This window comes from Podarcis filfolensis (genome assembly GCF_964270895.1).
Source record: "Podarcis filfolensis genome assembly, chromosome: Z".
In the NCBI taxonomy this organism is placed as follows: domain Eukaryota; kingdom Metazoa; phylum Chordata; class Lepidosauria; order Squamata; family Lacertidae; genus Podarcis; species Podarcis filfolensis.
Window position 1 is genome coordinate 28,554,050 of NC_139617.1, and position 26,387 is coordinate 28,580,436.

At 45.3% G+C, this 26,387-nt stretch overlaps 1 protein-coding gene and 1 long non-coding RNA gene across 3 annotated transcripts; both read left to right on the top strand.

Moving 5' to 3' along the window:
- The first annotated feature begins 10,598 nt into the window (after window positions 1-10,598).
- UPRT (uracil phosphoribosyltransferase homolog) lies at window positions 10,599-25,800 on the top strand. 2 transcript variants are annotated; one of them, XM_083596540.1, is made up of 7 exons: window positions 10,599-11,087; window positions 20,517-20,559; window positions 21,707-21,776; window positions 22,907-22,969; window positions 23,492-23,653; window positions 24,613-24,711; window positions 25,349-25,800. In XM_083596540.1, exons 1-7 carry the CDS (start codon window positions 10,711-10,713, stop codon window positions 25,453-25,455), a joined length of 921 nt encoding a protein of 306 aa, XP_083452666.1. In that variant the 5' UTR covers window positions 10,599-10,710; the 3' UTR covers window positions 25,456-25,800. The 2 variants fall into 2 exon arrangements, with proteins under 2 accessions (XP_083452666.1, XP_083452667.1); XM_083596541.1 differs by lacking the exon at window positions 10,599-11,087 and adding an exon at window positions 11,366-11,387.
- Window positions 11,399-19,937, top strand: LOC310754606. The gene is made up of 2 exons (XR_014543918.1): window positions 11,399-18,620; window positions 19,867-19,937. It is a non-coding gene; the product is annotated as an uncharacterized lncRNA (long non-coding RNA).
- Window positions 25,801-26,387: the final 587 nt, after the last annotated feature.

Sequence of the window (26,387 nt, forward strand, 5' to 3'; positions counted from 1 at the left end):
AATAAAATATTTTAAAGCAGAAAAATAGAATAAACAGCAGTGAAAACAACAATAAAAAGCAGAAGAAAAATAATAAAACCAATTCTCCATTAATGACTGTGAAGAAAGGCCTGGAACCTCGCCTCCTAAAAAGCCAAGAAAACATCTATCTGAGAACCTTCCAGTCAAGAGAGCACAAAACTTCTGCATTCTACACTGCTAGGATATTTGGTTGTTACTGTTAAAACCTTTAATTGGCAAGTGGTCACTCCAATGAAGTGAAGAGCTGCAGAGATATCCCTCTCCTGGTAAAACCCAGCCTTGGAAAGAGAGGTACTATGACAGAAGATTATGGAAAGCTAGGCAGTGAAAGGGCACATTCAGCCCCAATGGGCAGACCAGGAGGTATCTAGGCAGAAATTCTTGTGTGATTGCTGTAGGTGGGGAGGCAAGGCCAGTTGCCTCTCAATCTCATACCTCTATAGCAGGCATAGGCAGTCTTTTAAAAAAAAGAATATTTTTTTATTAGGAATTTCAACATAATAATTTTAACAAACATACATAATCCACATTGTCCCCCCCATTTCCCCCCTCCCCCCCAGAGAAACCCACCCTCCCACCTCACCCCCCGACTTCTCTCAGCTCCTTTCTCTGGTTTCTCAACACATATTTTTATCTGCATGCTATAAAATTGTAAAAATCCTCAGTTTGTCTATATATTACCAATAAAGATTTTGTGAATGTTTATTCAAAACCTGCCAAAGAGTCCAGTTCGTTTTGTTGTTTCTTCAAATATTTTGTAAAAAGTTCCCATTCATCTTTAAAGTCGCAGTTATCCTTGTCATGTAGTTTGTATGTCAGTTTTGCCAATTCCGCATAGTCCATCAGTTTTTCTTGCCACAGTTCTTTCGTCGGGATTTCTTCATTCTTCCATCCTTGTGCTATTAAGACTCTTGCCGCCGTTGTCACATACATATAAATATTTTTAAATTTATTTGGCAGGTCTTTTCCCACAATCCCTAACAGAAAAGCTTCAGGTTTCTTCACAAATGTTAAATGAAACATTTTCTTTAACTCATTGTATATCATTTCCCAAAATATTTTAACTTTACTACAATCCCACCACATATGATAAAAAGTCCCTTCTTTTTCCTTGCATTTCCAACATAGGTTTGAGCCCGTTTTATACATTTTCCCTAATTGTACTGGTGTTCTGTACCACCTATACATCATTTTCATGTAGTTTTCTTTCAGTAAAGAACAATCTGTAAATTTTAAGTCAGTTTTCCATAATCTTTCCCAGTCTTCCAACATAATATTTTGGGCATAGGCAGTCTTGGCCCTCCAGATGTTTTGGGACTACAACTCCCACCATCCCTAGCTAACAGGACCAGTAGTCAGGGATGATGGGAGTTGTTGTCCCAAAACATCTGGAGGGCCGAGTTTGCCTATGCCTGCTCTATAGAAGCAAGTTCCCAATATTCCATCCCCCTGTGGAGTGACAAAGAAACAATGACTGTTGCTGCCAAGAAAACATCCATAGGACTATAAGCCTAATTACAGGCGTATGTCATTTTATTGTGCTTTGCAGATATTGCTGCTTATGAGGATGTGGGTGCTGCTGCAGGCAGCCCAGCTGCTTGAAAGCCCACCCTCCACCGCTACCCCTCTTCTGCCCAAAGGAGTGGAGCTGGCTAGGGCTGGAGCCAGGTTTCCCCCCTCCTGCCTCTGCGGCCAAGGGGATGTGGCTTAATAGACTATAAGCATAACACTTATATGCACTAGGAAACCAAAACAAATTGTGTGACTCACTTTATTGTGCTATTTGCTTTCTTGCGGTCGAACTGAACACAATATCTCTGAGATATGCCTGTACTGCTTTCAAGTGTCTTTGACCCTCTCTTCCACCGTTTGCACTCCATGTAAATTCTGTTAACACAGTCAAATGTATGCTCTAGCCAGCATAGGCTTTACATTATGAAAACAGCCCTGGTACTAAAGTGGTCAGAATGAATTTCAGAGCCATAATTTTGTTTGCTCTCTTCTTAGTAGTATATTTCCCAGGGCCAAATTGCACAAGACGTTGGTTATGTGTTTAAATAAGTGAGCTTAACCTTTACTCTCTTATTCTGGAGAGAGGAACTGCAAAGCTGCAATTCAGAACATGCTACCAACCTGGCTGCTTACCCCACCCTGCCCCAAAGGGTAGTTTACTACAAGCAGCACCTCCATGGACAAATAACATCTTGTGAAGCTGGGCCCTTGACTGGTAATGCACAGTATAACATAAAATCCCTGCTGGTTCAAAGGACTTAACTGATCCAGTCAGTGTATTATTTCCCAGAATGGCCAACCAGATGCCTCTGGGAAGGCCACAAGAAGACATGAACTCAACAGCACTCCCTTCCTTCTAAGCAATCCACCTCAGAGCATGGAGGTAATATATACCCATCATGACCAATGGCTATTGATAGCCTTATCCATATATTTATCTAATCCTATTTTAAGCCATCAGTGCAAAAATTCCTATGCAGTGGTCATAAGCATAAGATGATGCCTGCTGGATCAACCAAAAGACTTGTCTTGTCCGGTGCCTGATTTCCCATTGTGGCTTATGGGAAGCCCTCAAGTAGCACACGGAGATATCACATCATCATTCTCCTGCTTGTGATCCCCAGCAACAGGCATGCTGCCTCTGATACCGGAGGTAGCATATAACCAGCATGACTAGTAGTCATTTGGAATCCTTTGTAAATTCTTACTTTTATGTGAGAATACAATATCCTGATATTTATAAATATAACAAATCCATTAAAAAATGTTACCACCCTCCAACACTTAAGAATTTTTCCCCAAGGAATGTAAATAAAGCCCAGTTTCTACTTTGTGTGTACACGTTGAAGTGTATGTTCTAGTTTAATATTTATTTATTTTAATGACTAATGCCTTAGATAGTCATCCTTTGTGGATACTATCAGTATTTACACCAGAAAGGTATATTGCCATTTCACCACTCTTACCTGTCATGGCTTCCCCAGTAGGAGGTGCAGGCCCTCCAAGTGTCCCTATTTACCAGAGATTTAGTGAAGTTATCCAGCCCACCAGCTATCTGAAGACAATCCTGTATAGGGAGGTTTTTTTTAATGTTTAATGTTTTCTTGTGTTTTTATATATGTTGGAAGCTGCCCGGAGTGCTGGGGCAACCCAGAAAGATGTGTGGGGTATAAATAGTAAAATTATCATTATGGAATGGGACATCCCTATTTTAATTGGAGAAATGTTGGAGGGTATGGGAGGTGTAGCATGCTAAGGGTTCTGAAGGAACTCTCAAAGCTGCCTCCCCTAAACCTGCCACTCTCCAGACGCTAGTAGACTCCAACCCCCATCAGCCCAGTTGTAGTTGAACAATGTCTCGAAGGCACCTGGGAGGAGACGGATTCTTAAGTGCAGCCTTCTATAACCTGGTGCCCTCCAGATGTTTGGGCTTCTATCAGCCACAGCTAGCACGACCACATTTCCATCAGCCCTACTATCATATATAGCTGTTGTTATGTACTGAGTTGAATAGGATCCAAACTGCAGCAATCTGATTGATCCTAGAACAATAGGATCCAAAATGCAGCAGTCTGATTGGTCCTAGAACAATAGGATTCAGAATGCAGCAGTCTGATTGGTCCTAGAACAATGCAGCAGTATGATTGGTCGACAGGAGCCACCCAATCCAGCTCCAGATAGAAGTGAATCCACAACCTGATTGGCCTATAGGAGAATTCTGATATTAGCCAATCACGTGCAGCCCATTGTGTAAATAATGTAGGGACTTTCATTCCCTCCTCACCACTATGAGCTGAATAAAGAGCATGAAATCCACTCTCGACTCTGAGTATATTTCACTGGCGACGAAGGTGGGATCCTGCTGAGCTGACTGCCACACACAGCACCGCAGCACCGCCACCTGCCACACCGCTGCCTCGCACCGTGTATCCAGGCTTCAGCTCCGGGACCCAAGGAACTCAGAATGGCAACCGACAGCAGCTTCTCGCCGTTCAACCCAGCATCCGGAGACTGGGAAGCGTAAGCCTCCCGTTTCAACTTCCTCCTAGAAGCCAAAGGGGTCACCGACAAAGAAGATGCCAAGAAGAGGGTGATATTCTTCAGCGTCTGCGGAGAGGAGACATTTGAAATCGCCCGGGCTCTCCTTGTGCCTGAAGACGTCGCTACTGTTCCATACAAAACAATAATGGAATGGCGGAAGGGGCACTTTTCGCCGTAGCCCTCAGTGGTGGCTCGTCGAAATGCCTTCTACGCAAAGCGGCAAGCCCCTGGGGAAACCATAACTGGGTTTGTGACCTCTCTCCGCCAAGCCGCCCGGTTCTGCAACTTCTCAGAATTGGAGAACATGCTTCGTGACCACCTCGTCGGTGGCCTGAAGGATGAGAAGCTGCAACGACACCTCTACGCTAAGAAGGACCTAACGTTCCAGGTCGCCCTGGTGGAGGCCCTGGCAACAGAAGCTACCAAGAGGTCAACGCAAGAGGCACGGCCGAGCCTGTCGCCCCAACCAAGGGTCCACCACGAAGACCTCACCGACGACTCAGGATCTGACAGGGAGGAGGTGCACTGAGTACAGCAGTGCACTCAAAAAGCGCACAGACCACGGCTGCCTCGATGAGAAGGAGGGAACTGCGCAAGCTGCGGGGAGAGTCACGAGAGAAGGAGGACCTGCCGTTTCTGCAACGCAGAGCGCAGGCAGTGCAGAAAATTGGGACACATCGCTTGGGTGTGTCGGGCTCAGCCCACCCAACGTCAGGCATCAGAGGACCGATCCAAGAGCCCCAGGGCCCAACGCACCAAGGCAACTCGACGGAGCTCACAGACTTCCAGGTATACCAGTTGCCCCACCCCAACGTAGAGAAAATTTATGTAGAGGTACAGATAGAGGGAGTCCCGTGCCGCATGGAGCTTGACACGGGTTCAACTCTATTCATAATCTCGGCAGGGACCTTAAGGAAACTGTGTCCTAGTGGGGGTCCCAAACTCAGGCCGGCCCCATTCACCCTCCAGGACTTCCAGAAACGTAAGGTCCCCACAATGGGGATGGGGACCTTCAGGGTGCAATATCGAGGGCGGACGCGGCAACTGGACTTGCTTGTGGTCAAGGGCCCCTACATTAGCTTACTGGGATTGGCATGGTTTGGACCACTGGGGCTAGCCGTCACTGGGGTGAACCACACTAGCTTACAAGTGGACATGGACGCCATATGCAAGGAATTTCCAGGGGTTTTCAATGGGAAATTGGGACCGTATACGGGCCCCCCATTGCTCTACAGCTTGACCCCACAGTACGACCTGTCAGGCTCAAGGCCCACCGGGTCCAGTTCACCCTGAAACCTTGTATAGACGAGGAATTGGACCGGCTCGTGGAGCAAGGAGTGCTGGAGCCGGTGCCTAATGCCCCCTGAGAAACCCCAATCGTCACACCCGTCAAGCCTAATGGTTCGGTCCGCATCTGCGCAGACTACAAATGTACCATAAACAAGGCCCTCACGGCCCACGCATACCCAGTGCCAGTGGTCAGCCATGTCCTTGCCACCCTGGCTGGGTCAAAATTTTTTGGCAAGCTGGACTTGGTCCAAGCATATCAACAGCTGCCAGTAGATGAGGCCACAGCAGAGGCACAGACGATTGTGACGCACAGAGGAGCATTCAGGGTAAAGCGGCTGCAATTCAGTGTCAGTGTGGCACCAGGCATATTCCAGAATCTAATGGACTCTCTCCTTAAAGGGATTCCTGGTGTCACCCCCTTCTTCGATGATGTGTTGATTGCCGGGCCCACACCCGAGGAGTTTGAGGACCGCCTCCGCACCATTCTGCACCGTTTCCAGACGGCGGGTCTCAAGGTGAAGTGGGAAAAATGTCTAGTAGGAGTGCCTCAGGTGGACTTTCTGGGATTTATGGTGGACGCAGAAGGGGTCCACCCAACTGGGGACAAGGTACGGGCCATTTGTGATGCCCCAGCGCCCAAGAGCAAGACTGAACTTCAGGCCTTCTTGGGACTATTGAACTCTTACCATTCCTTCCTTCCCCACAAGGCGGCGATAGCGGAGCCCCTACACAGACTCCTGGACAAGCGGGCCCCTTGGGTGTGGGGCCAGCGCCAGGAGGCCGCATTCCAGGCAGTCACAGACTTGCTTGTCTCAAACTCGGTCTTGGCACACTTCGACGAGAGGCTGCCGGTGGTGCTAGCATGCGACGCCTCGCCCTATGGCATTGGCGTTGTTCTGGGACACCAACTCCCGGATGGAAGAGAGGTACCTGTGGCATACTTTTCCCAGACACTCAACACAACTGAGTGGAACTACTCGCAAATCGACAAGGAGGGTCTGGCAATCGTGAAGGGAGTAAAGAAAATTCCATGATTTCTTGTACGGGTGGCCCTTTACCGTGGTGACTGACCACAAGCCGTTGCTTGGGTTGTTTGCCCCCGAAAAGCAGACTCCCCAAGTGCTGTCTCCTCGCGTCCTCAGGTGGTCAATTTCCCTTGCCAGCTACCAGTATGCACTGATTTACCGCCCTGGGAAGGCGATGGGCCATGCGGATGCACTCAGCAGGCTACCACTACCGGAAACAGGCCCCGACCTAGCACCTGCACAAGAGGTTATGAGCCTGGAGCTGCTTCCTGACCGCCCCATTCAGGCACAAGAAGTTGCACACCATTCCAAGAAAGATAGGATCCTGGACTGGGTGTGGAGGGGATGGCCCAGCAGCAGCCCCGGGCCAGAATTCGCCGGCTACACAACCCGCAAACATGAACTGTCGGCCCACATGGGGTGCCTGTTATGGGGAAGCAGGGTCGTTGTTCCCCAGCCCCTCCGCAAAAGGGTCCTCACAGCCCTACACGAGACACACCCAGGGGTAGTGAGAATGAAGGCCCTTGCCAGGAGTTATGTGTGTGGTGGCCAGGGATCGATGGAGAGATAGAGGCCTGGGTCAAACACTGCCAGGCCTGCCAAGAATCCCACCCAGATCCCCCAAGGGCCCCAGTCCAGTCCTGGGAGTCCGCCCGAGCACCATGGTCACGCCTGCATGTGGACTTCACTGGCCCCTTTCAGGGGAAAACATTCTTCATAGTGGTGGACTCATACACCAAATGGCTGAAAGTCGCACTGGTACCGTCCACTTCCACGTCCACAGCCATCCGGGTACTACGCAGGCTGTTTGCAACCCACGGGCTCCCTGACACTCTCGTCTCAGACAACGGGACCGCATTTACGTCAGGAGAATTCCAAACCTTCACAGAGCAGAACGCCATCCGCCACCCATTTGGTGCCATTCCACCCTGCCACCAATGGCCAAGCAGAACGCATGGTGTGGACCACCAAGGACACCCTCCGCCGCATGACGCAAGGGGATTGGAAGTACCGCCTTGCCACATTCCTTCTAGCACAGCACAATGACTGGCCGGAGCCCCGCTGAACTACTAATGGGTCGGCGCCTTGCAATCAGATTGGACCGCCTTCACCCCGATAGAGCTCAGGATGAGATAGTGGTGGGGGAAGGCAGGAACCCCCGACCCTTCTTGGCCCAGGACCCAGTGTATACAAAGAACTTTGGGGCAGGCCCAGCATGGGTACCCGCCACAGTCACCAGGGTCACTGGCCCCGTGTCGTACGAGGTACTAACGGATGGGGGGCAATGCTGGCGCTGCCACTGTGACCAGATACGGCGATGATACCCGGGAGAAAACCAGGAGGAGGACAGGTCAGAGGAGTCCCAAGGGAACAGTGGGGCAGTGAGACCCACAGAACAGGAGGGGCCAGCAGGAGAGGCAGAATCAGTAAATACAGAGAGGACCCGCGAGGCCGAAAGGACACCGGAACCAAAATCACGACTGAGCAAGCTGGTTGCACCAGACCAAACGGCCCCATCACACCCAGCATCCTTGGAACACGAGCCAGAACCTGAACCCCGGACCAGGGAACACCCCAGGCTGCAATGCACACATAAGCCGCTGGCGTACCTTGAGGACTATGAATGTGACCTCCCGGGCAGAACTGGAACTTAGAGGGGAGGGGTGTTATGTACTGAGTTGAATAGGATCCAAACTGCAGCAGTCTGATTGGTCCTAGAACAATGCAGCAGTATGATTGGTCGGCAGGAGCCACCCAATCCAGCTCCAGATAGAAGTGAATCCACAACCTGATTGGCCTACAGGAGAATTCCGGAATTAGCCAATCACGTGCAGCCCATTGTGTAAATAATGTATATAAAGCAGATACTTTGAGGGGACTTTCATTCCACTATGAGCTGAATAAAGAGCATGAAATCCACTCTCGCCTCTGAGTATCTTTCAGCTGTGCTGGCTGGGGCTGTTGGGAACTGCAGCCCAAAACATAATCACCATCACCATTTATGTTAACCTTTCTATCCCATTGTTCCCCCCTCTGCTCCAAAGGACCCTAGGGTGAAAAACAACAAAGCAACAAAATAATTTAAAATAAGATTTAAAAAACATTTTTAAAAGTGACATATTCTCACAGCTAATAATTTAAAGGTTGCTGGCAGCAGTCTGGAGTATTTAAAGCTGCCTGTTGCCAAACTCTAGTGGCCTCCAGATGTGGACTACAACTCCCACCAGCACCAGCCAGCATTGTCAATCTTGCTGGAGCTGATAGGAGTCATAGTCCAAAACATCTGGAGGGCACCAGTTTGAAGAAAGCTGCTGAAGCATTTCCATACACAGGATCAGGCCTCCCTTAGAAGGAGGAGTAGAAAGGAACAGCAACTAAATGTCCTAGGGATGCAGGTGGCGCTGTGGTCTAAACTACTTAGCCTAGGGCTTGGCAATTAGAAGGTCAGCGGTTCGAATCCCCGTGACGGGGTGAGCTCCCGTTGCTCGGTCCCAGCTCCTGCTAACCTAGCAGTTTGAAAGCATGCCAGTGCAAGTAGATAAATAGGTACCACTCCTGTGGGAAGGTAAACAGTGTTTCTGTGCGCTGCTCTGGTTTCGCCAGAAGCGGCTTAGTCATGCTGACCACATGACCAGGAAGCTGTATGCTGGCTCCCTTGGCCAGTAAAGCAAGATGAGTGCCGCCACCCCAGAGTTGTCTGCGACTAGACCTAACTGTCAGGGGTCCCTTTACCTTTACTAAATGTCCTAGACTGGCTCAGAGCTGGGGGATTGGTAGTGGGATGATGATGAGTGGTCAGAGGGAGCAGATTGGGAAGAGATGGTGTCTGAAGCTGAAGAGGTAACAGGGTTTATTGAGCAGGAAGAGTCTGCGGCTGAGAGAAGTCCAGAATCAGAGGCAGAAGCTGAATGAAACAGGAGAGTGGAATGAGGGAGCCCAAGAAGCAGAAGTGTGTCAGGCTGGTGAGGAAGCCAGCCTTTCTCCCTCTTCTGCAGCAACCAGCTCTCCTCCCTGCTGGTCTCCCAGAACCCAAAGAGGCATGAACAGGCAGAACAAAGACATGCAACACGAAGGAGCCTCAGAGTACTTGGGAAGGAACTGGGGGAGAGGAGACTTAGAGAGCTGTAGGAAGGTGGGGACCTTTAGTCTTAGCAACCAGGAGCGCTGAGCTGTTTTGGGCCCCCTCAATATTTTGGGGGAGGGGGAGTGGCACAGTGTGTTCTGGAGTGTGATGCAGTGCTTGACCTCCCAACCATGGGATTCTCCGGGGTGTGTGTGGAACGGGGTGCTCCAGCAAGGGGCATGGTATGGCCCCTGGCCTTTTCCTGAGCATGGAACGCTCTGCTGGGGGGCACTGCATGGTGCCCCGCTTTCAACTGACCACAGGGTGCTCCAGTGCACAGCAAAAGGGGTCTTGGCACAGCACCCAACCTTGTGACCGCATAGTGCAACATTGGGCCCCCTCAGCCTTTGGCACAAGGTGGTGCCGCTGCTAGCCATGTGGGTTATTGCTGACCTGCTCCTGACTCCCATTCCTGTCACTAAACCAGTTGATGTCTGTGGAGCAGGTGCGTGACCCAAATAAGAAAGGCCCATGATGAAGGACAAGAGGATCTCTCTCTGGTCACATGCACACCATACATTCACAGTGCCCTAATACCACGTAAAACAGCCACGGCTTCCCCCAAAGAATTCTGGGAGCTGTAGGGGTGCTGTTACGAACGCCACTCCCTTTCTCATCTTGGAGTTGCAATTCGCTGTGAGAAGACACTCAGGAGAGATTGTTAAATCCTTCTGCGAACTGTCGTTTTGAGAGGGAAGTGGGGAAGGGGGGGTATCTTCTAAGAACTCTCAGCAGGTTTAACAAACTACACCTCCCAGGATTCTTGGGAGGGGAGGGGACTTATCACGCCGCTTCAGAATGTGTCACTAGACCTTTCTGCACTCTGAATGAACTACACTTCCCAGAAACCCTTGAGGGAAGTCGTTTAAAGTGGCATGACGCCTCTTTGAACGTATGGCGTGAATGCGGCCTCTTCTCTCTGAGGTAAAAGAAGAGCTTTCCCCCCAGTCAGGAGTGGGGGGCGGGGCCACCTCGACCGAAGGTGCCCTCCCATTGTTCCTAAGCTAAGAGTGGCAAGGTCAGCAGCCAATAGCCGCGCCCGGCTGGGCGGCTTGCCGCGCGCAGGACCTTCGAGGAGGCGGAGCTTGACTGGCTGGGCGGGCGCTGCGGCTGAGGTAAAGCACCAAGCGCGGGGCGAGCGCGTGGCGTACCGGTGGGGCACCATCGGGGCACCTCTGGGCGCCTTTCCGGCCGCGCATGGAGACGATGCCTTGCCACAACCAGAGGGTAGGCTCGGCAGATGCGCCCCGGCAGCAGCAGCAGGCTGGGGCGACAGACCGGGACCAGGACTGCTCTGAGCAGGCGGTAACGGGGAGCGGCGTCGGCAGCGGCGTCGTTTCCCGGCAGCTCCGCTTCTCCGAGCCCGGCCCTGGCGGCGATAGCCCCAGCCCGGATAGCAGCAGCTGCTGCAGCGGGAGCGGCGGCGGCGGCTGCAGCTGCTCTGGCAGCAACGGGGGCGGCCCTGACACGGCCCCGTCGCCGACCCTCGACCTGCCGGCCGCCGCCGCCCCTCGGCTCAAGCTCCTGCCCATGAACGACCAGATCCGGGAGCTACAGACCATCATCCGGGACAGGTAAGGCGGGCACGCGTCGGCAGCTCCTATTCTTGGCGCCAGGCTGGCCTCCCTCTGAGCATGTGCAGAATGTCGCCTGTGCGCGCGTGGTTGGGGGCGGCGTGGTGGACATCTGTCAGCGCAAGAGCCCCTTTCGTTCCCTGACCAGACGGAGCTCCGTCGCCTCGTAGCCTCCTGACAAGAGCTGGGGCGTAGAGTCTGCCCAACCTGCCTTTTGTGGCACCCGCAGGGCCAGGATGTGCTCAAGTGGCTCTCACTTGTGTGTTTTTCGGGGGAAACCCTCCCTTTTCCCGCCCAAATGTACACAGTAATGTATGTTATGACTATCTAGGTTTAGGGTCCAGGTCCAGGTCAGGATGTGTCGTCTACGGAGGCTGGAAACTCCACTGAATTTATTGCGGTCTAAGCTTTTGCGGTCTACCGCATTAGATGCAAGAGGAGTTAACGGTGCATGTTCATTTGTTGTTTGAAGTTCAGCCTTATGAGCAGGGGAGCCAGCCTTTCTGTACGTATATTAATGTATATTATGCAGTGATGTTCGGGGGGCGGTCTCTTCTCTCTTGCTGGATTTGGGCACAATGAATGTGATGGTACTGAGCGAAGCTGTGGGCGAGCTCTCTTTAAATAAGAAATGATGCGTCCCGCGTTATGTTTTGCAGGAAGGAGGGGGAGTAGATGGTGGTGAGGAATAAACAAAGCAGAAGGGACTTTTCCCAGGTTGGTTTTCCGTGTCTGAGATAGCTTAGGGCAAAGCTCAGCGAATAAAAGAGTGTTTCCATCATTAACTTACTAGGTGGGGCATTATAAAGCACTGTTCTCTTGACCTCAGCCCCACCCATCATCATGGGAATAGTCATACTGGCCTACCTTACAGGGCCCTTTTAAAAAAAATATGGTTGGAATAATGCATGTGGTGTGCTTTGAATGCAATAAGCTTGCAATTTACACAGGTTATTTTCTGGGGATTACCCCTAAAGCCAAAATTGCAGTCATACCTCAGGATAAATACACTTCAGGATAAGTATTTTTGGGTTGTGCTCCATGGCGACCTGGAAGTAACGGAGTGCGTTTCTTCCGGGTTTCGCCGCTCGCACATGCGCAGACGGTCAAAATGATGTCACGCACATGAATGAAAGCGGTGAAATGCAACACGCGCAGAGACGCATGCACATTTTACGTTCTGTTCAGGATGTGAACGGGGCTCCGGAACGGATCCTGTTCGCATCCTGAGGTACAATTGTACACACTGAGTTCAAGGGCAGGTGGGTTTGCCAAAGTCTTTCCCCCCAAAACACCCATTCCCTTTCCCATCCACTTTTTAATTACCGGTAATTTGCCAAGCATGTAAAGCTGAATACACTCAAACTAAATATGTGGAATTTTTGGGCTTATTGTGCTAGAAACATGCTACTTGCTACATAAATATGACCTATTAAATACGCTTGAATTGGCCATCCAAATTTGCTGGAATGGGAGGAATCTTTTCAAAGGATAGCTTACCAGGTAGCTGGCATGGTGTGTCCTTATGACTGAGGCTTGAGTGTATGGTAGGTGATAGTTTTGAGATCACATAACCTCAGGGTTGGGTAAATGCAAAGCAATATTTTCCCTTACTTTTTGGAGGACATTGCAAAAGAGCAAGTCATAGCACTGGAGTTTTGCCTATAATTCAAGCTGCAGCCACCTTCAATGAATGGAGAGCTGGATGTCCATGCCTGCTGCTTCACTGTTCTTTGCTTCCTGCCACATCTGGTTTTGTCATGCAAACTGACATGATGACAATTTGCTCTGCTTGTACTTGATTACTGACTGTGGTTGACTAGTATTAGAAACTTTTTTTTTTTTTTTTGCTTTTTAGGAAGAAGCAAAGAGGTGCAGTGTCAATGTATCTTGTCTAGTTAGCCAACCTCTGGGATTAACATTAAGTGAAAATAGGCCTAGCATATACCATGAACTCTGCTAAACTCTTAGGGACAAGTTTTGGCATGCAGTAGGTGCCTTTCAGATCCTGCACTGCAGGCTGATAGGTGAAAGATTTTAGTGAGTAGGATGGTGGTTGGGTCCCAATGCTAATAAGCACTATAGCTAATCACTTCGCTGGTCATTCATAGAGAAGGCACTGTTGCATCTTGCAGCTGCACACATTGCAGTTTCTTCAAAAAGTATCACATGATGATTTGGTTGGACAGTGGTCCCACATCTAGTTATCTCAGTAATGTGAGGTTTCTAGGCCAGCTTTGTCCTTACTAGGTGCTTCCAACATATAAAACCCAACACATTAATATTTAACCTATGAAAAAAACATGAAACAGCATTATCACGCAATAAATACTAATTTTATTAACTGTACATTAATGTTATCTAGTGCTGATATGCATGCATTTTGAATCTATACTTGTTCATTCAGGAGTAAATTTCACTAAGTTGAGTGGGTCTACCTCTAATTCCAAGGTGAATTTAGGATTGCAGCCTTGGAGCAAGCCTTATCTTAAGAAAGTTTATTTAGGGAAATTGGTGTCATCCATGGGCTGCCTTTACGTGCTAAATGTGGAGTAAATCAGCTGAATCCAGAATTCAGATGAAAGCTGTATAAGTAGAAAAATTGCCTGAAATGTCCTTGGATTGTACTGTATGGTTAAACTTCTCAAACATGCAGCCAGGCTAGGAAAATGACAGCCGACTATTGGTTATTTGAATGCATGTTTGGTATTGATATTTAGTCTTTAGCATACAGCTTAGGTGTGAGCATTTTGTTTCCCTTTTTACAGTTGATGAGTATGGACCCCTCTAGATGATGTAATTGTGATGATTTGTTCTCTTGATGCTATCAGTGTATGACCCCACAGGCAAAAAAAAAATTTATTCCTGCAAAAGTTTTGTGGCAGTCATACCCTTTCATTTCCAACCAGTGTATAGCTGTAACGTCCTGCTGAAATCCTGTAACTTTTTATACCACAAATGCTATTTTTGTTGTACTATAGTTGCTCTGGAGAGCAATAATGCAATACTGGGGAATCATCACAGAACAACTATTAAAGAAGAAACTCAAGAACATGTTGCAAAGTACACCTGCAATCAGTGTTAGAAACTAAGATATATAAATTAGGTGCCAAATGGCTCCTTTAACCAAGGTTGCAGTCACCAAAACAGAATGTCTAGCTGCCAGTTTGGGGCAAGACAACTCTAAAGACTTATTTTTCAAGTGATGGACTGACTGTGATTGATTATCACTTAAGTATTTGGCTAGTTCAAATGACAACCTTGTGCTAGGTTAAGAACTTTGAGAGAAGTCACTTTATCCAGGGACAGTCCACATATATATTGGCCTATTCCTACAGGAAGTGGTATTAATGTGTGAAAACAATCAAGATCCAATTATCCCCAGGCATGCACCTCCATCCTGGCACCCATGCATCTTCACTTGGTTGCAAGTGGCCAATAGCCAGGGGCAAAATGCGCCTTGTGCATGGCTAATTTTGAACACACTGCCTGCAAAATAACACCAGCTTGGAGGGGCCCCGTGGTTGTGCACACACAGAGTTAAGAGACAACAATGAAAAAGTTTTTTCTTTCAAACTGCATATGGATGCTTTTCTATTTAACCAGTTTAGTGAGCTGCTTTCTCCTCCTCAAAAAAAGGAGGTATCATGAAAATCAGCTTTATGTGCATACCGGTCTCTTTAAGAAGTGCCTGTATCATGGGAGTGCCTGTTCTCCACTACATAAATGATCTTGCTGACCAGGTAAGTGTTAGGATGATTTGGGCAAGAATCATACTACAGTGGTACCTCGGGTTAAATACTTAATTTGTTCCGGAGGTCCGTTCTTAACCTGAAACTGTTCTTAACCTGAAGCACCACTTTAGCAAATGGGGCCTCCTGCTGCCGCCACGCCGCCGGAGCACGATTTCTGTTCTTATCCTGAAGCAAAGTTCTTAACCCGAGGTAATATTTCTGGGTTAGCGGAGTTTGTAACCTGAAGCATCTGTAACCTGAAGCGTATGTAACACGAGGTACCACTGTACAATTGTCTTAAAACAAAGAATGATGCTTTTCTCAAAGCTGCTAGCTTTATAGTATATTATATGCTTTCCTGAATTGTAGCTGCAGCTATTTTATCTGTAAAGCTCTTGCAGTAGCTATTTCATGATTTTGAATGAATGTATTAACATGTACAGCACAATGTAAAAAGTCAGCTAGCTGTAGATAGCATCATGATTAGCTGTGTGCTCCAGCGGGCAAGAAGAAATGTCGCTTACATTGTCTGACATCACACATTTATTATAGACGCACCCAGTGTTGTCACTGTGCCTTTGGCAGTGTCAGTTTTTCCATGTCAAAATCCTCATTTCTGCGTTTTATTGAAATTCCTCGTGCATCAAGATTTTTTGGGATATGCACATATACTTTGTCAATTCCAGTGTAATGTATTTGTAATTGGAGGAATATTCATCATTCCTTGCCACTAAGTGGCAAGAGAAAATGGTGATTAGCCAATAATCCAGTCTTCCTGTATAAGACATCTTTGGAATGAAACAGAGAAAAGCAAGGGAAAAATAGAATGATGAAGCAGAGAAATGTCTGTCCATCTTAGGTACTCTGGCAGTGGATTCAAGACAGACAAGAAAAGCATAATTAGGATATGGAATCCACAACCATAATGAGTTGTAATGAATAGTAGGTTGGATGCCCTCAATGATGTGGGTTATGCAAACATTTTAATTTGGAAAATTCTCAGGAAAAAATGCCTTATACAAATTAAGTTAATTTGCATTAGAAAAAACCAGAGGCCCTAGAAAGTAATGCAGCATATTAATTTTACTTGTATTTACTAAACAAAGAAACTTTTGAAACTGTCAAGCTTGCTTAATATTGTGTGCACCATTTCATTGCTACTAATGAACCTATAAAACGAAATTTTTTACACCCCCCATCACTAGATGACTTTACAAAATATTAGAGGAAACGGCTCTCTGCAGGTGTCCTAAATGTGTGTTAAATACATGAAGGGGACTTGTAGGGACAAGTGCAATAGCCCTGCTCCATGTTCTTTTCCCTCCACAAATTGGAGGGTTACCTCCTGAGCTGATCATCGTCTGAGTTTGTGGTGGCTCTCTGCACATTTTAGAACCTTATTTTTCCAGGCTTCTAAAACATACGGGGAGCTTCTGAATATAGGAAGGTGTTTTACTTCAGGTGACTGCCATTCAATTTGTGGAGGGTGATGTGGGGGAAGGGGAATGTGCTGATTCCCATAGCCCCTCTTGCATATTTACTTAATACACATACAGAGCACCTGAAGAGAGCTTTTGACTGTCATGAAAAATGGGACCTTAATGTCCAGGGCTAGTATGCCCCCTGAGTACCAGCTGCTGGGAGCAATCCCTAGGGCATGGTTTTAAAGAGGCCTCTGCCTGGATGCTGTAGAAACAGAATGCCTAATCCTATAAAGGCATCACTTTTGAAGGAAGACATCTTTTGCTTGATTATGGAATACAAGGCAATTGGCAATCCCCTATGATTGTTAAAGGTAGCCAAGACATACAGCTGTTTACACATGCATATCTACTTGATTTCTTTCTTTTTTGGTACTGTTAAAGATGCAGGGCAGTAAGTAGAGTTCTGGCAGGGAGGAACAAGGCACAAAATAAATGAACCCTAACACGACCATCTTGTGTAGCTTACCCAGTGTCTAAATTTAACTCCACTAGACTACTGTACACTTGATGGTTGGCAGCTGAATGTGTAAGCCAACCACATAGAAATGTGTTCAGTTGAAGGTAGTGCAGAAGATTGTCTGTGATGACACTTGGATAAATTCTAGGTAAGACAGGAATGCTTCCTCTTAGAAATAGAAAGACAACGGACTCCATGCAAGCTGTCTTCTTAATTGGATGGAAATAGTCTAGCCACAGCTGCTTATGCTCAGGTAACCTCCTGTTTAAGACTATTCCAATGAGTTATATGTGGGAGTGCTTTCAAAAACTGTCTGAAATTTCAGATGGTCCCGAACTGAGATGGGCTGTTTGATCACATTATACAAGTCTGTTTTCAGGTTCAATTTAAAGTAATGAGATCTTGCTGGAAGCTACTATGGCCAGTACCACCACTTCTCCCATAGAGGTGCACCACCTTTGCTGCTGCAGCCAGAGAAGTGGCAGTGGCAGTGACTTCTAGGTTTTGGCAAGACCTTGTGGACCTCTTGCGAGATCTCACTGAAACCTGGAAGTTGCTGCCACAGCCTCACAACCCTAGAAAGCAAGGTTTTGGTTGAACTGTCAGTGGGGAGAGGTTGACACCTTCCCGTTTTGTCTCAGGTGGTGAAATGGGATGGGCTGCCCCTGTTGATCACGGTGATAGGACAAGGGATACAAATATTGTATACTTCAGTGGCTTGTTTCATTGAATATTTGTACATGTCTCGTGTTTATATATGTATGCTGGGTTTAATGGGGAATGGGATTTAGTCTCATAAAACTTTCATTCCCAGCACAGATTATATTGCCTGATTTCAGGGCTAAAATTGGCAGTGCTGCAGTTTACAATGAAAAACGGATTTGCAGGCAGTTGGGCTTGAGAACAGGTTTCCATAGAAGCAGCTCTGAGCAGTGTGTTTCTATTCTGACAAAATCCAAAGTTAATGGGAGGTAAATTTAACTGCTGGCATTTTGTATATGGCTGCAGATGGTTTTAACTGCTTATACGCTGATCCTAAATAAGCAACAAAAGCCACTCTTTTTTTTGAATGGGGGATCAAGTTTATTATGGAACTAACTTGACCCTATAATATTGTCACACATGAGCTTATAGCTTCTAGAAAGGATTTTGACTTCATCTGCATGTTCCAATTAACCGCAGTCTTAACTGCTGATACTTAATTCTGATCAGAATATGCAGAATGTGACCATTTTAGGTAGCAATATTTTCCTTTTGTGATTGCTTATTTTAGTGGTTTACAATATGATTAAAACGTTATAATAAAAATCAATTAAAATTACCCACAACAACAGAATGCTTAAAATGCCTACTGAAATAAGGACTTCATTAGATGCCAGAAGTTCAAAATGGATGTCATCTGTCTTATCTCAGCTGTGAAGGAGTTTCATGGAGTTCAGCCCCAATATTGAACATAAGGCTCCTTGTGGATACAAGTTGTGCATTTGAGCCATTGGTGAGGTGGGGGAGCACTAACAGTGACTCCATGAAGACCTCAGTGATTAAGCATATAAAAGCCAGGCAGTTCTTAAGATAACCTGCACCCAAGTTGTTAAGAGCCTTGTATTTAATGAAGAACTTTGATTCTGGCCTGGTAGAATATGGGTAGGAAGTGCAAGCTTTGAAGCATCGAGTTATGTACTTGTGATAGCCTGCACCCACAAAGAGTGTAGCTGGTTGAGTTCAGCTAGTTCACCCACAACAAACTATACTTTGAAGGAGTCTTTAGGGGAAGCTTTGGCTGTTTAAAGTGGTATGGTTCTGCCTTAAATGTATAGTGCAGATGGGGTCTGAGTATGAATATCATGCTAAACCAGTGGTTTTCAACCAGTGTGCCATGGCATCCTGGGTGCCTTGAATGATGGTCTAGGGTGCTGCGGGCAACACTGGCCTCTGACCCTCTTTCCTTCCCTTCATCCTATGATGCCCTCTCACATCTCTGCCTCCCAAAGGCTTGCATAGCTATTTGTTGCAGCAACCCTGGCTACAAGCTCCACAGATAAATGGTGCTTCTGGGGATGGTCAGTGGGTGCTGGTTGTCAGGAGCTGAGGCAGCCTTGGAGTAAGCAAGCAAGCAAGCAGGCGAGGAGCCCAGCCACCCATTTCACCAGCCCTTGCCGTTGGGAATGGATAGAGAATTCCCAGGCCCCTCTGGGACAGTGCGATGAGGCCCCTCTCTTTGGGGCAGAGGGGCAGCAGTGGCTGTCCAGAGGACTCCCAAGAAGAGAGAAGAGGAGGCTGAGGGAATACTCCACAAGGGAGGGTGTTTGAAAAAGGGTGACAGGCTGTCCGCTCTGCAGGCAAGCGGTGACATAACTGGGCTCCTGAGCCCCACAGGAGTGCTGCAGAAAGAATGTAGTTGATCAAAGGAGCTATGGACCCAGAAAGGTTGAAATCCTCGGTGCTAAACTTTGGTTCAGTGCACCACAAATGAACCTAGTATCCTTACATGCTTTTGCCACCCTTCCCTCTCCTTCTCCCAAATAGCTGGGATAAGTTTGAAAGGCTTTCATGTTGCTTTCCCTTAAATATAGCTTGCTGTTTTTTAACTGGGGATAGTGTTTAACACTAAGTACTATTAGTTTTAAACCCAACCCAACCATGGAGTTGAGTTGAGTAGACTAATCCTAACATTAAACTATGATTCCCATTATTGAATACAACAGCAACATGACAAGAGAAAATGAAAGCTTCTAAATGTGGGAGAGGTGTATAAGCATTGCTTTTTTCTGGGGGGAATGCCGGGCTACGCATACCCCTAAACATTTTGTGAATCTAAGTTTGGCCTCATTGAGGGGCAGTATTTCAATATGAGTAGGAAAATGAGAGTACCCCTAAACATTTTTTTTAGAAAAAAAGCACTGTGTATAAGTAACGTCTGTGACCGTTGTCATGAGATCAGTGTTAGAAACTGAGATATGAAAACTAGGAGCTAAATGGCACCTTAAACCTAGGTTATGGGCACAACAACGGAATGTTTAGGCGCTTTTTAAAATAACAAGAATACAAATTGAAAATTAATGAACTGCAGCTAAAATATTGTGTTAATTTTTCATATTGTCTAGTCCTTCCCCTGCCTACCCCCTAATATTCTTAAGGGGGTCTCTTCTCCAGTCTTCAGAAAGTAGCTGGAAGTGGGGAGGCAGAAAAAGGTCCTCCTTTCCTTCCACTCTGCAGTTTTAATCTGAATGAAATCTTAGGCACAGTACTACGCCCAGAGCTCAGAAGCTGTTCAAAGTAATGAAACTCCCTGTCGCAAAATGTGCAATGGGAGTTTCGAACACTGCATGAGATGGCAGAATCTTTTTCCTAGTGTTTTTAATGAATTCTGTTTTTTAGTGGACTATAGGGAGACCATACATTTAGGACCCCATGGACTGCTACTTCACTTTCTAGATTTAGATTGTCAGGCTAAATAAAACAATGAGGAAAATGAGATTCACATGCATAACTCTTTGTCTTCATGCATAATATCTCTGCTTATAAACCTTCTTAGAAAACACTTTGAATCCACCTGTAATGACTAATGTTCAAAGACCTTAATGACTTCACTTCAAATAAGTTAATCTAAAGGTCAAGCCTTTAGTTTATATTATGAGGGAAAGTGATAGATGCATTTCAGCACTTATTTTTAATTGTGTGCATATTTTCTGGGATATTTAACAATAGTAGCTTGTTGGATAATCATACTAAAAATTCTGTTCTTTTCCTCCAGGACATCCAGCAGAGGGGACTTCGTATTTTCTGCTGATCGATTGGTAAGTTAGTTGAAGGCCTGTTGTGTAGATTGGTGTATTAACAGGAGTATTCTGCTGGAATGAATAACTATTACTGGAAAAGAGATCAATTTTCTTTGAACCTGCTGCTTATTTGAAAACCAACGATCTGTCAGTAATAGTTTTCATATCAGCATTTATGTTTAATCCTAAGCATATATACTTTTATGCCAACAGACTTCCAATAAATATGTGTAGGATTAGGCTATTAATATGCTGAACTAAATTGTGATCTAGAAACAAAAACTCAGGCTTGCTTTCTACAGTGACATTATTAGTTTCTTTGCAGAGTTTCTTGCACCAAACAGATAAAACCATTTAGCTTTTAGCTGTTAAGAAACACTCTGGTGTCCTGGCTACATGACATTTTCAGGATGTTTACTTAACATGATCCCATTTTAAATAATGGGCAGTATCTACTACACAGAGAATCTCCTGCCATTCTTTAATGCTGGCTTGTTCATGGAAATACCCACTTACACAATAACAGACATGAAGTTCTTCCACTTACAAATTGTTTCCCCTCAACTATGGAAGAATACATTAAATATATATATAACCAAGGAAAATCCTTATTTTGTTACATTTTCTTGTATACCTACACCTAGGGCCACTTCACATGTGACATTTTTCCTACATAGAGTTGTGGGGGTGGAGGGACTTGCCCTGATTGCTACTGGAATGTGGCCCACAACAGCTTGTGACCATTGTAATGTGGCCCACAACCTGGAAAAGGTTACTTAACCATCGGATAAAGAAAGAATAAGATGATATTACAGTTTGAAAATATCTAGGCAAGGGGAGTTCAAACTGGGAGTCTTTACACGAGTGTAGCTTTGAAGTCTTGTGCTCTTTTTCCCATGCTTTCCAGTGTGTAAATGTTGTACATACATTATACCAAAAAAACAATAGTTAAAATGATCTGTAGGTGGTGCAGATGGTGGATCAAAGTCCATTGTGCTTATTTCTGGACTGTTGAAGATGTTGAGGGGAGCACTTGGGCTGTGCCCTTGCACTAATGGTGTGTTAGCATTTAGTTGAAACTGAAGCCTTGCTGTGACAATGTTTTCTCGTTTTTCTTCCACTTTGTCTTGCTCCCTCCCCCATTTGAATTCTTTCTCTCTTACAGATCAGGCTTGTGGTTGAAGAGGGGTTGAATCAGTTGCCATACACAGAATGCACAGTAACCACTCCAACAGGTAATGGGGAAAGTATGCCCAGCCTAGCTGGTGTGGAGAATAAGGATATGGTGTAAAGTAAAATGGGCAGTGTGGTTTGACCTACCAATAAAGTTAGCTATAGAGTGGGCATTCTGCAAATAAGAGGATATTTAAAATTTGATCACTTTGTAAAATGATTTTTTTGAGATAATTTGGCAAAGGCCAGGCCTTTTCATGACTGGGAGAAAAACAATTTTTAAAATCTGTTTGCTAGACTAGGAAGGCTGCTGCAGAGGAGGGGGGCATCTGCATATACCTGCCCCAGGCTAAGTCCACTGAGTGGGGAGGGGGCATCAGTGGCCTGTTTGAGTTTATTACTTTGTTCTAACAAGATTCCCTCCCCAGGCCTCAGACAAACTCTGCATGGGTCTGAGAATAGGTCTTGGTTTAGATGCAATGTATGAGTGGCTGGCTGGATGTAGAAGGGATGTAGGGCCATTCTTGTTGGCTCGTCTTAGAGACCAGCTACTTTTGACTTCTCCTGTCCATCCCATCTAATCATTAGAAGGATTTGTACCCTGCTGACATTCATGAATGAAGATAATACAAAAGAACCAAGGGAAGGAATAGAGGGAAGTTGGGGGGTTCAAGTAATCTCATAATGTGGATTTAATATTGATTGTGTATACAGTTGTTATAAATGTTTTATTTTATTATTTTTTTCTCCTCTTTAATGTAATGTTTTTGCATGGAAATTAATAAATATATTATACAAAAAAGAAAGAAGGATTTGTACTCAAGCTGATCTCCCTTCCAATACATTATCCGTTTGTCGTTTGTGTGTGTGGTTTTTTTTTAAGTTTGTAAACTTAAGGACTGTCGTGTGTGTGTGTGTGTGTGTGTGTGTGTGTGTGTGTGTTGATTAAGATGCTCTGTGAGCCTTTTTGGGATGAAGAGTAGGATAAAGAAATAAACTTTTATTTTATCTTGTACTCTCTGTGTAACTTTGAGGGATAGACATCTTTGTGAAATCACCGAGGTGTGTAAAATGTGCCTTAGAATTGTAAGTGGTTAATGCAACTTCCACTGTCCATCTTGAAATAGGATATTCAGTGTGAGTAAAAGGAAAACAACATCTTTAATCCAGATTCTGTGTGACCTTTCAACAGGGTACAAGTATGAAGGGGTGAAATTTGAAAAAGGAAATTGTGGAGTCAGCATAATGAGAAGTGGTAAGTCATTTAACATTTTGTGTGTGTTCAGTCTTTTTATTATCAGTGCAGTGTTGCTGTTTCTAGCAAAAGTGGCACCATATTGGAAATAGATGTATGACTACTACGTAAGTTACTAAATTATACTTAGGAAAGCAACATAGAGGGCTGTAAGAGGAACAGTGACAAAAATGACTATGCTTTCCAAGCAAAGGGTTAATCCCATATGTCCTTTCTAAGAGCAAGTTTTGACACAGCCACTTTTGGCTTGCATCCTCATGGAAAATGGATGATGGAAGTGTGTATTCATAATTTTTCACATGAATGTAAGTTGCATCTTTCCTTGCTGATAGTGCTTGCCTCTCACACCAGCTTTTATTGAATGGCATCAGCTGTCTTCTGTTATATGGGGAGCTACTGTATGTTGCAGAATGAAAATTGCATATAGAAGCCATTGCGAAAACAAAAAGGCAGGTAGATTAGTGAAACAGGCTGGCCATTGCTTGATTTGTAACTGTTTCTTGTTTTTCCCCCCCCATGAAGGAGAGGCTATGGAACAGGGTTTGCGTGACTGTTGTAGATCAATCCGAATAGGAAAGATCCTGATCCAGAGCGATGAAGACACTCAGAGAGCCAAAGTGTACTATGCAAAGTTTCCACCAGATATTTTCAGGAGAAAAGTTCTCCTCATGTACCCAATACTAAGTGAGTGCCTTAAAGGATTCCCCACCCCACAAATATTGACCATTTGACTAGAGAGCTCTCTTGGAAGGCAAATCTATCATTGGTTAGAATTAAGGATTTGGTTTGGGGCCATACAACACTGGATTTTTCAAGCTTTTCCAGAATTTACATTAGTTGAACTACAGCACAGCTGGCACAGCAGTGCCTATAGCAGGCATAGGCAAACTTGGCCCTCCAGATGTTTTGGGACTACAACTCCCATCATCCCTAGCTAACAGGACCAGTGGTCAGGGATGATGGGAACTGTAGTCCCAAAACATCTGGAGGGCCGAGTTTGCCTATGCCTGGTCTATAGGCTGCATGTGTTGAAAATATGCATCTAAAGATGCAACTTGTTGCTTGAGTCACTTAAGTACAAACAAGAAATGAGGATGTTGATGCTGGGTGCAACTAGTAGACTGTAACTGTTCAGCTTGAAGCTTTTAAGCTTTTGCTCATTCCTAAATGTTAATTAAATAGGATCAGATATTTATTTCTCAGATCTGAGCTGTTTGATTCTGTTTAACCAATTTTTAAATTTCAAACTTTTATAAAAATGCATTAAAATCAGATATAGAAGCCATAATAGTCTCAAACCCCAATGCCAAATGCACTTGCTAGAAATCGACTAGATAATTTAGTTCAGAGTTAAGTGTTTAGAATTGAGATTTAAGCCCATGGCTGCTACCCATTTCGAAACTGACCCTATTTACTCCTTGAAAGAGTACATTGAGCAATGCTAGCCATTGGAGAAGGAACTTTAGATGCACTGAGCTTATTGTTTTAGCTTATTGTTTTTGTTGGAATGTCAGAATTCATACCTATAGACCATGCAGATTAATGGTGAAATAGTTTGATTTTGATAGTAACATAACTTGAAAATATACTAGAGTAATTCCTCTTTCTCCTCCCCTCTCCCGCCCCCCCCCAAATATTGTCAGGTACTGGCAACACTGTGATTGAGGCTGTAAAGGTTCTTATAGAACATGGAGTCCAGCCAAATGTCATAATCCTGCTGAGTCTATTCTCTACACCTCATGGTAAGTTAAAGCAACAGGGCAGACAAACAGCCAAACTGAATGTTATGAGCTAGTCCTGTTGACTTTCTCTGGTACAGGATACACATTATCTTTATCAAAAATAGACAATAACATGTTTACCTATATGTGTGCTGATTTCTGTAATTGGTTGTTTCCAGAATTTATGGTACAGCTCCACCACATGTGCCAGTAAGATCCCTGCTCCCCACGCTTTTCATGTCAGTTGCCTGCCAAGGAATACTTTGTTACAAGGGGACTGGGGACAGATTCCTTCCTCTCAGTACACATGTGGCCCCAGTCCACTTTACTGGGATTTGCCATTGACCCACTCATGTCAGCATCCAGGATCATTGCAATTAATGACACTTGGCCAAAGAATGCAGCTATGTACAAAACATTGGGGAGGAAAATGGATCATTGAAAGGAGTTTATGCCAGCAGCAATTGCCATTGTGAGCATGTAATTTAATAAGACATTTGATGAAGTCTGTATGTTAGATGGGTTAATTCTAAAGGGGGGCAAAGGAGGAGGAGAGAGAAGAGAATCAAGCTCCGTAATTAGATGAGAGCCCTTGTTGCAGAGTTGCAAATGTAGTTTACGGAAATGTTTGACTTCCCCAACTTTTCTTTTTTTAAAGGTGCCAAATCAATAATCCAGGAATTCCCAGATATCACAATTCTAACGACAGAAGTTCATCCTGTTGCCCCAACACATTTTGGACAGAAGTATTTTGGAACAGACTGAAGTGCTTTAACCAGTGTGTGTTTTGTTACTGTATGAAAATATACCATTTTTCTACATTTTATAATTTGAAGCAGAGGTATTGCTGCGTGTATTTAACAGCCTATTTTTCTTTTGCCAAAGGTGAAAATAACCTGGGCCAGGTTTTTTTTTTTTTTTAATTTAAAAGGGAAAATACTTTATCTTGTGTCCACTTGAGTTGAGGGCAGCAATGAAGCACATTGCGCTGCAACAGTCTTCCAATGATGCGCATATCCAGATTGCTGCACTCATGGTTCCTTTATTTATTCTTTTGTAGCCAGTTTAAGTGGCTGCTTGTAACTGCAAAATAAATTAACTGTGAAGACACCATAGCCTATTTAATTTTTCAGTGCTTATAAGCACAGTTGGAATTTTTCGGAAGTCTTGATGCTTTGCAGACAACGGCTCCAGGTAATATTCTTAAACCGTATTGCACTTATGAGCTTGTTACGAAGATGTGGTTAACAGAAACCAGTCACAGTCCAGAGAGTGATGTGTGCAATATAATACACTGCTCATATTTGCCAGCTCAGGCTTGCACAAGCCATTGGAAGGATTGTGTAGTATGTGCAGAGCAGCTTATGTGGGTGGCTTTGCACAGAGTTCTCTTGCAAACAGCACTTTTGAAAAGGAAGATAACTGCTCTGTATCCAAAGCAGCTTCTTCCAGTTACAGCCTGTAAAGTGGGGGGTGGGGAATGGATCCTGAATGAATTGTTGGACTCCAACCCCCATTAAATCCAACTAGCAAGGGCAGTGGCCAGTGATGATGGAATTGTAGTCTGTGTCACATCTGGAATGCCACAGGTTACTCATCGCTTCAGTAAAATGTAAAAGCATTATAGTTTTATTCTAATATGGCACTATTGATTCTCAATAGTGACATTTTTTCTAATCTGCTGGCACCCCAAAACT